We start from the raw sequence: 15,600 nt of genomic DNA, 5'->3' as shown, positions 1-15,600 counted from the left end.
CATCAACACTTGTTCGTGCTTACATTTTAACAAAACTTTTTTATAATCCTCAGCAAATCTCAACAATTTATTTAATGGTGCAGAAAAGTTAAAGTGGGGGTCCCGTAGAAATTTTGTTTCCACTGCTCCATCCAGAATTTAATAGTTTTTGGCTTTGAAGATTATCCTGAGATATAAAATTTCTTAGGGTAGTAGTCATACCGACATGGACTTGACACGTTGGACACTTAGTATTTAGTTGTTGCCTAGCAGTATTTTGATGGTTACTATCTGTTAAGTCTTGGTTTTGGATGGCTACTATCTGCATAGTACCTGTAAAGTACTTGGTTTTTGATTGTTATTATCTGTATAGTATCTGTAAAGTACTTAGTCATATATGGTATCTTTTAACAAGTGTTATGAGTTGTTATAGTCTTTTATTCAGAATGATCAAAGCACACAAGTTCATGTCTCTCAGATGTGTTAGCCATTTTGTCCTAGGCTCATTAAATATAAAAATGAGAAAGATTCTCTTTTTCCGCAACTGTCATTCCAAACGCAGATTTTCGCTTGGTTCCCATATAATTTTCACAATTTAATGATTTTCAGATGTTGGATTATTTTTAAAGCATACATTTGTTCATCTCACATTAACAATATAACATGTTTCGAAGGCATTATTGCCTAACATAAGAACATCTTTTAATTAAATTTCAGATTCAAGTTTATGATAGAGGTCTTGGGACCTGGTAATATCTGTTTCTAGTTGCCCACTATTTTTCTAGCTCTAGTTTTCTATGAATGAGTTATGAGTTGAATGAGTTAGGCATTATTGTCTAAAATTTTGAATAAGTTTAATAAACTCTTTAATTACAATACTCATCTGGTTTTCGCGACTTATAGTGGGGGTTGAGCTCCTTGGACTTTGATTACTAGCTGTTATTAACTTTTATGAGCTATTATTAGATGGCTACTATCTGTTAAGTATATGTCTACTAATTGTTATTAGCTGCTTACCATCAGTTTAGTAGTTTTAGTTTTAGTTGTTTACTGATTTTTGTTAGCTGGTTACTATATGTTTAGTAGATGTATACTAGTGGTTTTCTAGATGTTTTTAGCTGGTTACTAGCTAATTAGAATCGTTTTACTTAATGTTTACTAGTTGTTATTAACTTCTTCGAGCTGTTATAGTCTCTTGTTAAGGATGATCTAAAATTCTTGACCTCTAGACAACTTTCGGTGTTAAGTAAAAACTTACACTCCGATTTTCGATGTGTTTGCTGTGTACGTGAAAAAGATCGCACAACCAAAATATCTAAAGATTGATATCTTAGAGGAGCATGTCCGATTATCCTGTGATTGTAAAACAAATTAAGAGATCAAAAGAGCCGCATTAGTTGTTCACGAGCGGTCTACAAGCTGTTTAGAAGCTGTTTTGTCATAAAAAATAAAACATTTCCTTCTTTCTTATTCTTTTATCTTATGAAGGTATTATTTGTTTCCACGGTCCTATAAAAAATCTATCCTTAAATACGCTAGCATCCCATAACTATAGTTATTAGCTACAATAAAACGTCTAGAAGGAAACTAAAATATGAATGTAAAAAAACGATTTGAAACTATCTATAATTGGGAAAGTAATTCAAATCGCTCCGGCGTAATAAAATAAAAAAAAAACACTATGATTATCTCATTTTCTATCACCATAACAAATTTGTGTACCCACACCTAAATGACCAATTGTATCCTTTGTCAAAAAATGTCTGTGACTTTCATTCATAAATTGGTCACCGACAATTTAAATCCCATTAAGCAAACCACCCATTGCTAACCGTGCCATAATCTCAGAGTCAAGTTGGTTATCTACAATAAAAAACGTGGAGCTGTAAAGGATTGCTAAACTCCCGAAGCAGCCGCAAAGGTCAAAGTAATGGAAAAAATTCAATCCCTTCAAAAAGAAAGTCATACAAATTATTTTTTTTTATTTGCAAACCATTTATAACTATAACCAACAATACAAATAGTGCTGTTACAAAGGATTGCTAAAATAACTCGATGCATTCGCAAAGGTCAAGGTAATGGAAAACATTCATAAAATATTATCCCTAGACAAAAAAAAAAAATTTTTCTATTTGGATAATGAAAAATATATATATTAATTCAATACTTCGATTTTCCATAAAAATGCTTGATAAAACTTATTGTTTGATAGTCGCTAACTAATTGAGTAACAGTATTAGTCTTCTCTCTAAAAGTAAATGTATTAAAGCTGGTATTTTGGATCCCTCCAATTCCCCGCCGGTGAAATATGTGTTTCTCATAGTTAATAATGATGGTTTGCCAGCCCCGACCCTCCTCCGCAACATAGATGGGTACTTGTAATTCATATTTAAGATATTTTCATCATAAACAGGTTTCGAATTGTATTGCATGCGCTAACCCCTGTAACAGTTTTGCTTTTCCAATGGCTGCCCCATCTACCTTCACTATACATTCCCTATGATTTTCCATTTTCCTTTCTAAGCAATGTACACAATTTTTAAACTGGTTCTAACCTCCCATGAAAGACATGGCATCCTCAAATTTATTTTTGTTATATTTCTGATCTTTTCCTAACAGTAGGTTATTAAACTTTTTTCATTTTATGGGATTATTGAGCATCTCAAATCCTAGATATTAACTCATAACATGTAACTAGCAGAGCATAGTCAAAGATATCAGACTCTAAAAAGACAAGATTCACCAACACTTCAATTTACGATCTACAATCCTTGGAGAACCGTTTAGTATTTGCAGTTTAATTTTCTAATTCATTGATTTTACGAATTCCCGCCGGTAAATACCAATTTTTAACAAGATGGCTGCTAACTCCATACCATTCATACACTGGTTTTCAACCTCATAGAACTGACTTTCAAGGTATCTGTAATGCATCTGTAATAATGTAAAAAATTTCAAAAACTGGTTTCGGAGATCATTTTGACCTTATATTTAAATTAGGAAAAATAATTAAGCCATGTTTTGTGATAATATCCCCTGAATAATACATAATTCTTATTTGCAAATTTTCAAAATGATTTATTTCTGAAAACTATTCAATAATCGCGTTCAAATAATTTTCATAATATATCTTTAAATTTTTTAGATTTATCAAGAGTTTTTCAGTTATTAATATTTAATGATATTGCATCTTTTCTATTTTTAAGATTAACTATTAAGAATAAAAACTCTGTAGCACTCCTCCTACTTAATGATGATCATTATAAAATCATAATTATCAACAACTATTATATTAAATACAATTAAGTTTATAACATATTGGTCCTTGGAGATAAGGTAACGGCTTGTTTCTACGTTTTGTCTTTTTCTGGTTGATCCGATTACAAAGCCTAAAAAATTTGAATAGAAAGTCTAAAGGTGCCTGAAATCAACAGCGATAACTCATCGAGTCCCATCTCTTTGATATTGAAAACGTGGAAAATCGAATCACCGAGCTGATGATGGAGACAACCAAGTTTCAACACCAAATTGATCTTCTCGATGCGGAAATCGAAAATAATCAATTTCAGACTTAGAATGTCTTAAATTTAATGGTGGGGCAGACCAATGCGAGTCGGTCACCGGTATGTCTCGCGAGGACGATCCTAGCTTAATACTTAATCTTAAAAATAGATCTGTCATTTAATATTAATAATTGGGAAACTCTTTTGGTAAATCTAATAAACTGTAAGACATATTATGAAAATTATTTAAGTGCAATTATTGAATAATTTTCTGCAATTAATCATTTTGAAAATATGCAAATAAGAATTATGTATTATTCATGTGCAAGACCAGAGATTTTGTCTGAACCACAAGACGTCTCCAACACTGAGATGGGATGTGGTTTGTCAAGCTTTGAGAAAACAATTTAGAGATACTCGTACTGATGTTGATATTAGGGAAGCTTTTCGTGATCGCAAGCAAAAAGAGGGGGCAAATTTCGACAGTCCTTACGAAGCAATTATACAGATGATGGATGGATTGGAAGTGCCTTTGAAGGAATTCACAAAGGTCAACATTTTGAAGAGGAATTGGAGACCTGAAATAAGGCGAGTTACTAAACGTATCCATTCATTCTTTGGATCTGTTCATGTCGAACAAGGCAGAGTGCAACATCGAAGTGTGGGCGTCACTGGTCGATGTTTGCGAACCGGTTAAAGACCGCACTACCTGTTCCTAGTATACCTGATAGAGTAAGCTCACGTCATGTTAGTTTAGTCGAGAATAAAAAGTGAAGCACAAAGCAAGTCAACGCAACCCCTCTGTTCCATTTCTTTGGGAAAAACTTGGACGATTCTCGGCACGGACCCGCCCAACATATGGTCACAATCGAACCGGATTTCTTTTCATTGTTTTCCACAAGCTAAGTAATTCCAATGTTTTTCCCACTTGCGATAAAATATATATATATTTTTTCCACACACCCCCGTTCCACAAAATTGGCCTCAATTCTGTGCGAAAAAGCTATATATATAAATTTCTTTTTTTCTTAACATGATTTATATATATATCGTGACTTTGAGCGTGCCCAAACATCGCAATATCGATATTTTTTTTGATTTTTTTTTGTATTTTTATTTTGATTACTCTGAATTCCTAAGCGTTACCGAGTAGAAGTGCCACGTGTGTAAAAACGAAAAATGAACATAAAATTCAATTATATCGATAGAAAGAGCTATTAAAACAAGTGGAAACTCTATCAACTTGACTTCACACCTCAAAAACAAACATTCCGATGTTTTCGCAAAATGAAGGTATGTATTTGTGCTCATATACTACTGCAAATTGACGACAGCCGCGTAAATCCATGTGGTTCTTAACATACATACTTTAATTCTTTTCAATTTTTAGTTGGCAACAAATATTGAAAAAGTTCCAACAATAAGCGAATCTTTCAAGAGTACTGGGGCTTTTAAAGGTAAGTGTGATTAAAAACCACTAGTTGTTTTGTAAAAAATGAAAACTTCTCATTATTTTTATTTTAGAAGACGGGTATAAGTCAAAGGAGATTGCTGATGCAATTGTATATATGATATGCAAGGACAACATGCCAGTGCGATGCGTCGAAGAAGAAGGTTTCAGAGGAATGCTAAACAAATGTGTGCCGCATTTCAAAATTCCTTGCAGAACCAAGGCAAGTATTAATACATTTTTATGTACTATTATACCGTTACTAATATATGTATATTCTTTTTCCAGATTACAACAATGATTGAGGATAAATACAGGCAGTGTGTAGAAACAGTGAATGCAATGTTGAGCGCTGTGCCGGACGTAGCGTTTACCTGCGACGCAGTTACTGTTCCGAATTCGAGTCGCTCTTTTCTGACAGTCACTGCTCATTTCGTTTATAAAGAGTCTCTAAACACTATACGCCTTAATTCTACAAGAATGGATCAGGTTTGTTTAAATTTAAATATTTGTATTTTATATGTGTTTTGTCGTCCATTGTTTATCGTGTTTGTCTTGTGCTTTGTGGTTACTTGTTTCTCATTTACTTATCAAAAAACATTTTTTAAAAACATACTTCTTTGTCGCATACGTTAAATTTAGTCGCATACCAGTGAATATATTTGTACCTTGCTGGAAGAGGCGTGCGCGGAATTTCGTATAGACCGGGTCGAGTGGACCACTCTTACTACAGATAGCGCTAGTAACCGTGCGCCGCGAAACTTTTTTTGGGGCTTGGAAAGCATGAAACTGCCTCGCACACTGCATTAATTTGGTCGTTGATGATACGATTAAAGATATTTATTCATTTACGAACATTATGGATAAAATATAGCGAATTGTTATGCATTTCAAGCATAGTACGTCTATGATGGACCAATTAAGAAAGGCACAAGCTGATGAGGGCATTGCGGAAGGAAAAATTAAGACTATTATCCAAAACGTAGATACGCGATGGAATTCCTGCCAGGATATAATGGAATCCTTTTTGGGTTTAGCCAACAAAGTTGCAGTTATCTTAATTAACAAGTTAGAACGTGTGAAGGGATTACCCGAAATGCTAAATGCTTCAGAGCTGAATATTTGCAGGGACTTGTGTAGACTCTTTCAGCCGTACAAAACAGCGACAGAGCAGATAAATGGTGAACAATACGTCACTGCAAGCCTAGTAATTCCACTAATATCGCTATTAGCAAATAGAACAAACAAATCGAGCTTGGATACAGACAAGGGAAATCGAGACAAGGAGGCGCTAGTTAAGATCTTCGAAAAAAGATTTCAGACGTTCCAGCAACAATTTGAATGCCCAAGAAAGAAGGGTATGTCATCATGTTAAAATTTGGCCAAGTGTAGAAACTTAATAACTAAATAACGTAAAACTAATTATTTAAGTTTAATATTATAAAATTTCAAATTTAGTTTAACATTAGAAAAACACATACTAATTATTTAAATTTTTAAAAATTTTAGATGTTGAGAAACAAGAAGATTTTGACGGTTTTATGAGCTCCCACAATTACTCAACTCAAAGGGACATGCACGATGACAATAAGGAGAATAAGGAGCTCAAGTTATACTTCAGCTTGCCGCAAGCAGCTTGGGAAAACAATCCTATGGAGATATGGAAATCTCATAAATCAACCATGCCAAGCCTTTATAAACTCGCCATGAGGTACCTTGTTACCCCGGGTAGCTCGGTACCTTCCGAGCAGTTGGCGTTCGCTATAAATTGCGTGGTGTGCGACTCCAGGAGCCGTGTGACGGAAGCCCACATCACACAAAGAGATTTCCTCAAATCGTTGAAGTCGTCACATTGGAAATAAAATTAAAACATATATCAGTATCATTATATAAGTATTATTATAATTTCTATTATATCTGGAATATATGAACTAATAACAGTATTATTATTAAGTTGAGAATAATTATGAACAATGAACAATTATCTGTGTTATTATTATTATATTAAGAACTTAATGAAGTATTATTATGATTAATTTGAGAATATGTATGAACTGCAAATTGAGAATTTAATGATTTATTATTACAATGAGAATATATATAAAGTATTATTTGTTTTAAACACTTATTGTTTTTTTGATTTGGGAAAAAAATAACTAAAAAAAAATATCTAAAATGTCAAATATATCGATATTTTTTAGTGATATTTTAAATAATATTATCATTTTTTATGATAAAAAAAATATCATCGATACGATATTTTTTTAAATATCTGACAACCCTAGTTTCTTCCCTCTCCTCCATTAGATTACTTGGCAAACAAATGACGAAAAGTGAGAGTAAAATGCATCTATGTAAAAACTGTTTTCAGAATTTCGACGATAGCAGCAAACTGGAAAAACATAGTATGGAGTGTAATAAAAATATAGCTTACGGAATATAATCCCTTCATAAAGAAAGTCATAAAAATTGGGGAAGTTTTTTTTTTTTTTGCGAACCATTTATAACTGGTACCAACAATACAAATAGTGCTGTTACAAAGGATTACTAAAATGTCTCGATGCACTCGCAAAGGTCAAGGTAATGGAAAAAATTCATGGAATATTGTTTATTTATTTATTTATTTATTTACTTATCGCCAATGGATGAATCCTTATCTGGCTACATACGATTACCTTAAATCTATTATTAAAAATTACTTTAAAAATATTCCCTATGGGTTTGCCTTAGCATATCTTTATTGGCCCCCCAGCTGAATCTAATGCTAGAAGGCAAAGAATTAAACAATCTAAGAGCTCTCAGAAGTGGCTCATTGCGAGCATAATTAGTCCCTACAGCACGGTCCAGGAATGGAACCATGGTACGGAGATTACTGGCAGGAACATTAAAATTGATGCATCCCAACAGGCAAGGACAATCAATATTTCCTACTAGCTGATCGTTCCTTGTACCTTGCTGGAAGAGGCGTGCGCGGAATTTCGTATAGACCGGGTCGAGTGGACCACTCTTACTACAGATAGCGCTAGTAACCGTGCGCCGCGAAACTTTTTTTGGGGCTTGGAAAGCATGAAACTGCCTCGCACACTGCATTAATTTGGTCGTTGATGATACCATTAAAGATATTTATTCATTTACGAACATTATGGATAAAATATAGCGAATTGTTACGCATTTCAAGCATAGTACGTCTATGATGGACCAATTAAGAAAGGCACAAGCTGATGAGGGCATTGCGGAAGGAAAAATTAAGACTATTATCCAAAACGTAGATACGCGATGGAATTCCTGCCAGGATATAATGGAATCCTTTTTGGGTTTAGCCAACAAAGTTGCAGTTATCTTAATTAACAAGTTAGAACGTGTGAAGGGATTACCCGAAATGCTAAATGCTTTAGAGCTGAATATTTGCAGGGACTTGTGTAGACTCTTTCAGCCGTACAAAACAGCGATAGAGCAGATAAATGGTGAACAATACGTCACTGCAAGCCTAGTAATTCCACTAATATCGCTATTAGCAAATAGAACAAACAAATCGAGCTTGGATACAGACAAGGGAAATCGAGACAAGGAGGCGCTAGTTAAGATCTTCGAAAAAAGATTTCAGACGTTCCAGCAACAATTTGAATGCCCAAGAAAGAAGGGTATGTCATCATGTTAAAATTTGGCCAAGTGTAGAAACTTAATAACTAAATAACGTAAAACTAATTATTTAAGTTTAATATTATAAAATTTCAAATTTAGTTTAACATTAGAAAAACACATACTAATTATTTAAATTTTTAAAAATTTTAGATGTTGAGAAACAAGAAGATTTTGACGATTTTATGAGCTCCCACAATTACTCAACTCAAAGGGACATGCACGATGACAATAAGGAGAATAAGGAGCTCAAATTATACTTCAGCTTGCCGCAAGCAGCTTGGGAAAACAATCCTATGGAGATATGGAAATCTCATAAATCAACCATTCCAAGCCTTTATAAACTCGCCATGAGGTACCTTGTTACCCCGGGTAGCTCGGTACCTTCCGAGCAGTTGGCGTCCGCTATAAATTGCGTGGTGTGCGACTCCAGGAGCCGTGTGACGGAAGCCCACATCACACAAAGAGATTTCCTCAAATCGTTGAAGTCGTCACATTGCAAATAAAATTAAAACATATATCAGTATCATTATATAAGTATTATTATAATTTCTATTATATCTGGAATATATGAACTAATAACAGTATTATTATTAAGTTGAGAATAATTATGAACAATGAACAATTATCTGTGTTATTATTATTATATTAAGAACTTAATGAAGTATTATTATGATTAATTTGAGAATATGTATGAACTGCAAATTGAGAATTTAATGATTTATTATTACATTGAGAATATATATAAAGTATTATTTGTTTTAAACACTTATTGTTTTTTTGATTTGGGAAAAAAATAACTAAAAAAAAATATCTAAAATGTCAAATATATCGATATTTTTTAGTGATATTTTAAATAATATTATCATTTTTTATGATAAAAAAAATATCATCGATACGATATTTTTTTAAATATCTGACAACCCTAGTTTCTTCCCTCTCCTCCATTAGATTACTTGGCAAACAAATGACGAAAAGTGAGAGTAAAATGCATCTATGTAAAAACTGTTTTCAGAATTTCGACGATAGCAGCAAACTGGAAAAACATAGTATGGAGTGTAATAAAAATATAGCTTACGGAATATAATCCCTTCATAAAGAAAGTCATAAAAATTGGGGAAGTTTTTTTTTTTTTTGCGAACCATTTATAACTGGTACCAACAATACAAATAGTGCTGTTACAAAGGATTACTAAAATGTCTCGATGCACTCGCAAAGGTCAAGGTAATGGAAAAAATTCATGGAATATTGTTTATTTATTTATTTATTTATTTACTTATCGCCAATGGATGAATCCTTATCTGGCTACATACGATTACCTTAAATCTATTATTAAAAATTACTTTAAAAATATTCCCTATGGGTTTGCCTTAGCATATCTTTATTGGCCCCCCAGCTGAATCTAATGCTAGAAGGCAAAGAATTAAACAATCTAAGAGCTCTCAGAAGTGGCTCATTGCGAGCATAATTAGTCCCTACAGCACGGTCCAGGAATGGAACCATGGTACGGAGATTACTGGCAGGAACATTAAAATTGATGCATCCCAACAGGCAAGGACAATCAATATTTCCTACTAGCTGATCGTTCCTTGTACCTTGCTGGAAGAGGCGTGCGCGGAATTTCGTATAGACCGGGTCGAGTGGACCACTCTTACTACAGATAGCGCTAGTAACCGTGCGCCGCGAAACTTTTTTTGGGGCTTGGAAAGCATGAAACTGCCTCGCACACTGCATTAATTTGGTCGTTGATGATACCATTAAAGATATTTATTCATTTACGAACATTATGGATAAAATATAGCGAATTGTTACGCATTTCAAGCATAGTACGTCTATGATGGACCAATTAAGAAAGGCACAAGCTGATGAGGGCATTGCGGAAGGAAAAATTAAGACTATTATCCAAAACGTAGATACGCGATGGAATTCCTGCCAGGATATAATGGAATCCTTTTTGGGTTTAGCCAACAAAGTTGCAGTTATCTTAATTAACAAGTTAGAACGTGTGAAGGGATTACCCGAAATGCTAAATGCTTTAGAGCTGAATATTTGCAGGGACTTGTGTAGACTCTTTCAGCCGTACAAAACAGCGATAGAGCAGATAAATGGTGAACAATACGTCACTGCAAGCCTAGTAATTCCACTAATATCGCTATTAGCAAATAGAACAAACAAATCGAGCTTGGATACAGACAAGGGAAATCGAGACAAGGAGGCGCTAGTTAAGATCTTCGAAAAAAGATTTCAGACGTTCCAGCAACAATTTGAATGCCCAAGAAAGAAGGGTATGTCATCATGTTAAAATTTGGCCAAGTGTAGAAACTTAATAACTAAATAACGTAAAACTAATTATTTAAGTTTAATATTATAAAATTTCAAATTTAGTTTAACATTAGAAAAACACATACTAATTATTTAAATTTTTAAAAATTTTAGATGTTGAGAAACAAGAAGATTTTGACGATTTTATGAGCTCCCACAATTACTCAACTCAAAGGGACATGCACGATGACAATAAGGAGAATAAGGAGCTCAAATTATACTTCAGCTTGCCGCAAGCAGCTTGGGAAAACAATCCTATGGAGATATGGAAATCTCATAAATCAACCATTCCAAGCCTTTATAAACTCGCCATGAGGTACCTTGTTACCCCGGGTAGCTCGGTACCTTCCGAGCAGTTGGCGTCCGCTATAAATTGCGTGGTGTGCGACTCCAGGAGCCGTGTGACGGAAGCCCACATCACACAAAGAGATTTCCTCAAATCGTTGAAGTCGTCACATTGCAAATAAAATTAAAACATATATCAGTATCATTATATAAGTATTATTATAATTTCTATTATATCTGGAATATATGAACTAATAACAGTATTATTATTAAGTTGAGAATAATTATGAACAATGAACAATTATCTGTGTTATTATTATTATATTAAGAACTTAATGAAGTATTATTATGATTAATTTGAGAATATGTATGAACTGCAAATTGAGAATTTAATGATTTATTATTACATTGAGAATATATATAAAGTATTATTTGTTTTAAACACTTATTGTTTTTTTGATTTGGGAAAAAAATAACTAAAAAAAAATATCTAAAATGTCAAATATATCGATATTTTTTAGTGATATTTTAAATAATATTATCATTTTTTATGATAAAAAAAATATCATCGATACGATATTTTTTTAAATATCTGACAACCCTAGTTTCTTCCCTCTCCTCCATTAGATTACTTGGCAAACAAATGACGAAAAGTGAGAGTAAAATGCATCTATGTAAAAACTGTTTTCAGAATTTCGACGATAGCAGCAAACTGGAAAAACATAGTATGGAGTGTAATAAAAATATAGCTTACGGAATATAATCCCTTCATAAAGAAAGTCATAAAAATTGGGGAAGTTTTTTTTTTTTTTGCGAACCATTTATAACTGGTACCAACAATACAAATAGTGCTGTTACAAAGGATTACTAAAATGTCTCGATGCACTCGCAAAGGTCAAGGTAATGGAAAAAATTCATGGAATATTGTTTATTTATTTATTTATTTATTTACTTATCGCCAATGGATGAATCCTTATCTGGCTACATACGATTACCTTGAATCTATTATTAAAAATTACTTTAAAAATATTCCCTATGGGTTTGCCTTAGCATATCTTTATTGGCCCCCAGCTGAATCTAATGCTAGAAGGCAAAGAATTAAACAATCTAAGAGCTCTCAGAAGTGGCTCATTGCGAGCATAATTAGTCCCTACAGCACGGTCCAGGAATGGAACCATGGTACGGAGATTACTGGCAGGAACATTAAAATTGATGCATCCCAACAGGCAAGGACAATCAATATTTCCTACTAGCTGATCGTTCAGAAAGAGAAGGCCAGCAGTTGCACGGCGATCCTTCAAGGAACAAGTGTGAAGCAGGGAACTCTGACGATCATAGGGCGGTGCCGGTTCAGTAAAATGCAAGGATTGCAAACTTCAAAAACTTTTTCTGCAACCTCTCAATCCTATTGATCTGGACACTTCCCGAGGGATTTCAAATGAAGGAAGCATATTCAACCCTAGAACGGACAAAAGCAGAGTATACAGACAGTGGCAGATCTAGGGTTGCTGGCGCCCGGGGCAAAGCGAAAAATTCCGCCCCCTCCCTATTTGCTGTACGAATAACATTAGGAGTATTTTGTTTGTTTTTCACTATCAATTCCAACAGATGATTGTCCAGCGTTTTCTATCTCCGGAATCTCCTTTGATAAAGATTCCACCTGAATAAAAAATCAATTTGGTTCATTAAAAAAAAAATTACAACATATTCCAAATATTGCACCACCTTTCATCATACCTCATTTTTAATATCGCTTGTACACTCGTCTATAACATGCTGTGTTGGATTTGTCCAGAAACCGAAGGATTATTTGAGGTGTCTGAGGTTTCCTTGTTATGACTTTTCACGTAATTTAACATAAATTCTTTCGACAAATTTTCGGTGCGTTGTTTTTTTGCCCGGATTTTTTTGAACTGGGCACCACTTGGTTTTATTCGTTTCATTTTTGTGTTTTCCACGCCTAATTTGAAATAGTAGAAATATATTTTTAGAACATCAAGAAATGGAAGGTTCAGTGAACAATATTTGATAAATAACATCGAAGCATAAGTACCTTGATTAAATGTTGCAATAGAAAACAAGGGAAAACGCTATAGTCGAGTACCTCGACTATCAGATACCCGTTACTCAGCTAAATGGAGATATGCAAGCAGCAAAGCGAGATTAAAATGCGCCACCTACCGGCGGTATACAGATTTAAGCGTTATGGGCGTTAGAGTGGGCGTGGCAAATTTTTTTTTGGATCAATCGATAGGTATTGACGAGACCAATACATTTCAGTTAAAATTTTTTATCTAGCATGAAAATTGTGGGCGTCACAGGGTTTTGCGGTTTGTGGGCGTTAAAGTGGGCGTGGCAAATTTTTTTTTGGATCAATCGATAGGTATTGACGAGACCAATACATTTCAGTTAAAATTTTTTATCTAGCATGAAAATTGTGGGCGTCACAGGGTTTTGCGGTTTGTGGGCGTTAAAGTGGGCGTGGCAAATTTTTTTTTGGGTCAATCGATAGGTATTGATGAGAACATTACATTTCAGTTAAAATTTTCTATCTAGCATCAAAACTGTAGGAGCCACAGTTTTGGGCGGTTTGTGGGCGTTAGAGTGGGCGTGGCACTCTACTGAAACAAACTTGCGCTGCGCAGGAATCTCAGGAATCTGCGTGCCTAATCCCAGTATTGTAACTCTCATAGTTTCCGAGATCTCAGCGTTCATACGGACAGACGGACAGACGGACAGACGGACAGACGGACAGACGGACATGGCTAGATCGACTCGGCTAGTGATCCTGATCAAGAATATATATTCTTTATGGGGTCGGAAACGCTCCCTTCTGCCTGTTACATACTTTCCGACGAATCTAGTATACCCTTTTACTCTACGAGTAACGGGTATAAACACTGCCTTGATTGGAATGTATGTAAACAAACGCGCTCATAACCTAACACGTATACTGCTCGCTCTCTCTCTCTCTCTCTCTCTAAGCAAGATAGTTTATTATGACGTTTCGAGCGTCCCCTTTTCCTTTTGATCACATCATAAAACACTTACACTTGTATTCTATAGGGAGCGTTACATGCGCAGCGCCGCGGGAAAATATGAATTCTCGAAACATATATTGCTACTCGATTCAGCGCCTCTCAGATTTGGCGCCCGGGGCTCTTGCCCCTGTGTAAATGATCCTCAAATGCATTTATACAGTGATTGGTAAAGACAGCCAAGTTGGTCGTCGTAGATCGACCGGGCATGAAGCCATGGTGATTAGGTTCGATGTAAGACTTTATTAAGAAAGATAATTTTTTGAAAATTATTCTTTTGAACAATTTAGCTATGTTGCTGATCCTAGCAATTGGCCTATAGTTAGAAATATCAAATTTACTTCCTCCTTTATGGACCGGGGTGACTCTAGAAATTTTTGATCTAACTGGGAATCTTCCTTGAGACACGGAAGAAGAGAACAGAGAACAGGGGTAGGTAAGGACTGACAATACAATTCTTAAGGAAGAATGAAGAAATTCCATCAAAGTCTAGTCTTGGGGAATCATCAAAATAACTAATTGCTTTAGAAATGTTATCATACGATATGTCCAGGCTTCCAATGTCTCAAATTTCTGCAATTGAATTTAAAGTTTCCAGGTCATACCAATCATCGGAAGGTTCTATGTTCGAGGAAAAAAAGGCAGCAAACAAATTTGCGATAGCGGCCTCAGTGGAAGCAACAACATCACCATACGACATTGTTGAATGCTGTCAAGAGTATTTCTAATCGTTGAAAGAAAGGTTTTATAATTAGTTTCTATGCAAGGGTTCGATAGCAAGGCACCCCAATTTAAGGATAGCAGGAAATCCTTTAGGGAACTCAAGCTAGAGGGATCAAATATATATCTAGTATTAGAATCATTGAATGGCAGATAGCTGTTAAACTCGATGTTTAAGCACAAGGGTTTGTGATGTACAACACAATTTGAAATCGTAAATTCAGCCAGAGTTACGTAAGAGTGAACAATAGAATTAATGAAGATTAAATCAGAAGCTTATTCAAATCATTGAAAACATTATAAATTTGGGTGAGGTCCATACTAAAACAGTCATCTATGAAAATTATTTCATGTGAATGATGAACATTTCCAGGCACCGTAGCAGATGCTTGTGGGTCCCACGTCCAAAAAACAGAGCTGAGGTCGAAGTCTCCTGCCATACATATGCCATCAGAGTCCTCCAAGCTGGCATGGATGTTAGAGATGTTGTCTAAGTGAGCCTGGTAAAGCCCAGAATCACCGCCAGGTGGAACATAGGAAGCCACAATCGATACCTTCCCGGACGAGCCAGACACCGTCACCGCCAATTGGTCCAGAAGGGAGTCATCGTTAAGGAGTCGAATTACAGTGCAACAGAATTTACGGCTAACAGCCACTATGACAC

At 34.8% G+C, this 15,600-nt stretch overlaps 1 protein-coding gene across 3 annotated transcripts; it reads left to right on the top strand.

Annotated features, from left to right (window-relative positions):
* The first annotated feature begins 3,344 nt into the window (after positions 1-3,344).
* On the top strand, positions 3,345-9,267 carry LOC139354804 (E3 SUMO-protein ligase ZBED1-like). 3 transcript variants are annotated; one of them, XM_070999048.1, is made up of 6 exons: positions 3,771-4,388; positions 4,623-4,775; positions 4,873-4,939; positions 5,007-5,155; positions 5,221-5,421; positions 6,442-7,056. In XM_070999048.1, exons 2-6 carry the CDS (start codon positions 4,770-4,772, stop codon positions 6,475-6,477), a joined length of 459 nt encoding a protein of 152 aa, XP_070855149.1. In that variant the 5' UTR covers positions 3,771-4,388; positions 4,623-4,769; the 3' UTR covers positions 6,478-7,056. The 3 variants fall into 3 exon arrangements, with proteins under 3 accessions (XP_070855150.1, XP_070855148.1, XP_070855149.1); XM_070999049.1 differs by having other exon boundaries at positions 3,345-4,775; positions 5,010-5,155; XM_070999047.1 differs by lacking the exon at positions 6,442-7,056 and adding an exon at positions 8,725-9,267 and having other exon boundaries at positions 3,367-4,775.
* The last annotated feature ends 6,333 nt before the right edge of the window (positions 9,268-15,600 follow it).

Source organism: Drosophila suzukii, unplaced genomic scaffold (assembly GCF_043229965.1).
Source record: "Drosophila suzukii unplaced genomic scaffold, CBGP_Dsuzu_IsoJpt1.0 scf_23, whole genome shotgun sequence".
Taxonomy (NCBI): domain Eukaryota; kingdom Metazoa; phylum Arthropoda; class Insecta; order Diptera; family Drosophilidae; genus Drosophila; species Drosophila suzukii.
The sequence above is the reverse complement of the archived record's forward strand: the minus strand, read 5'-3'. Positions and strand labels throughout refer to the sequence as shown.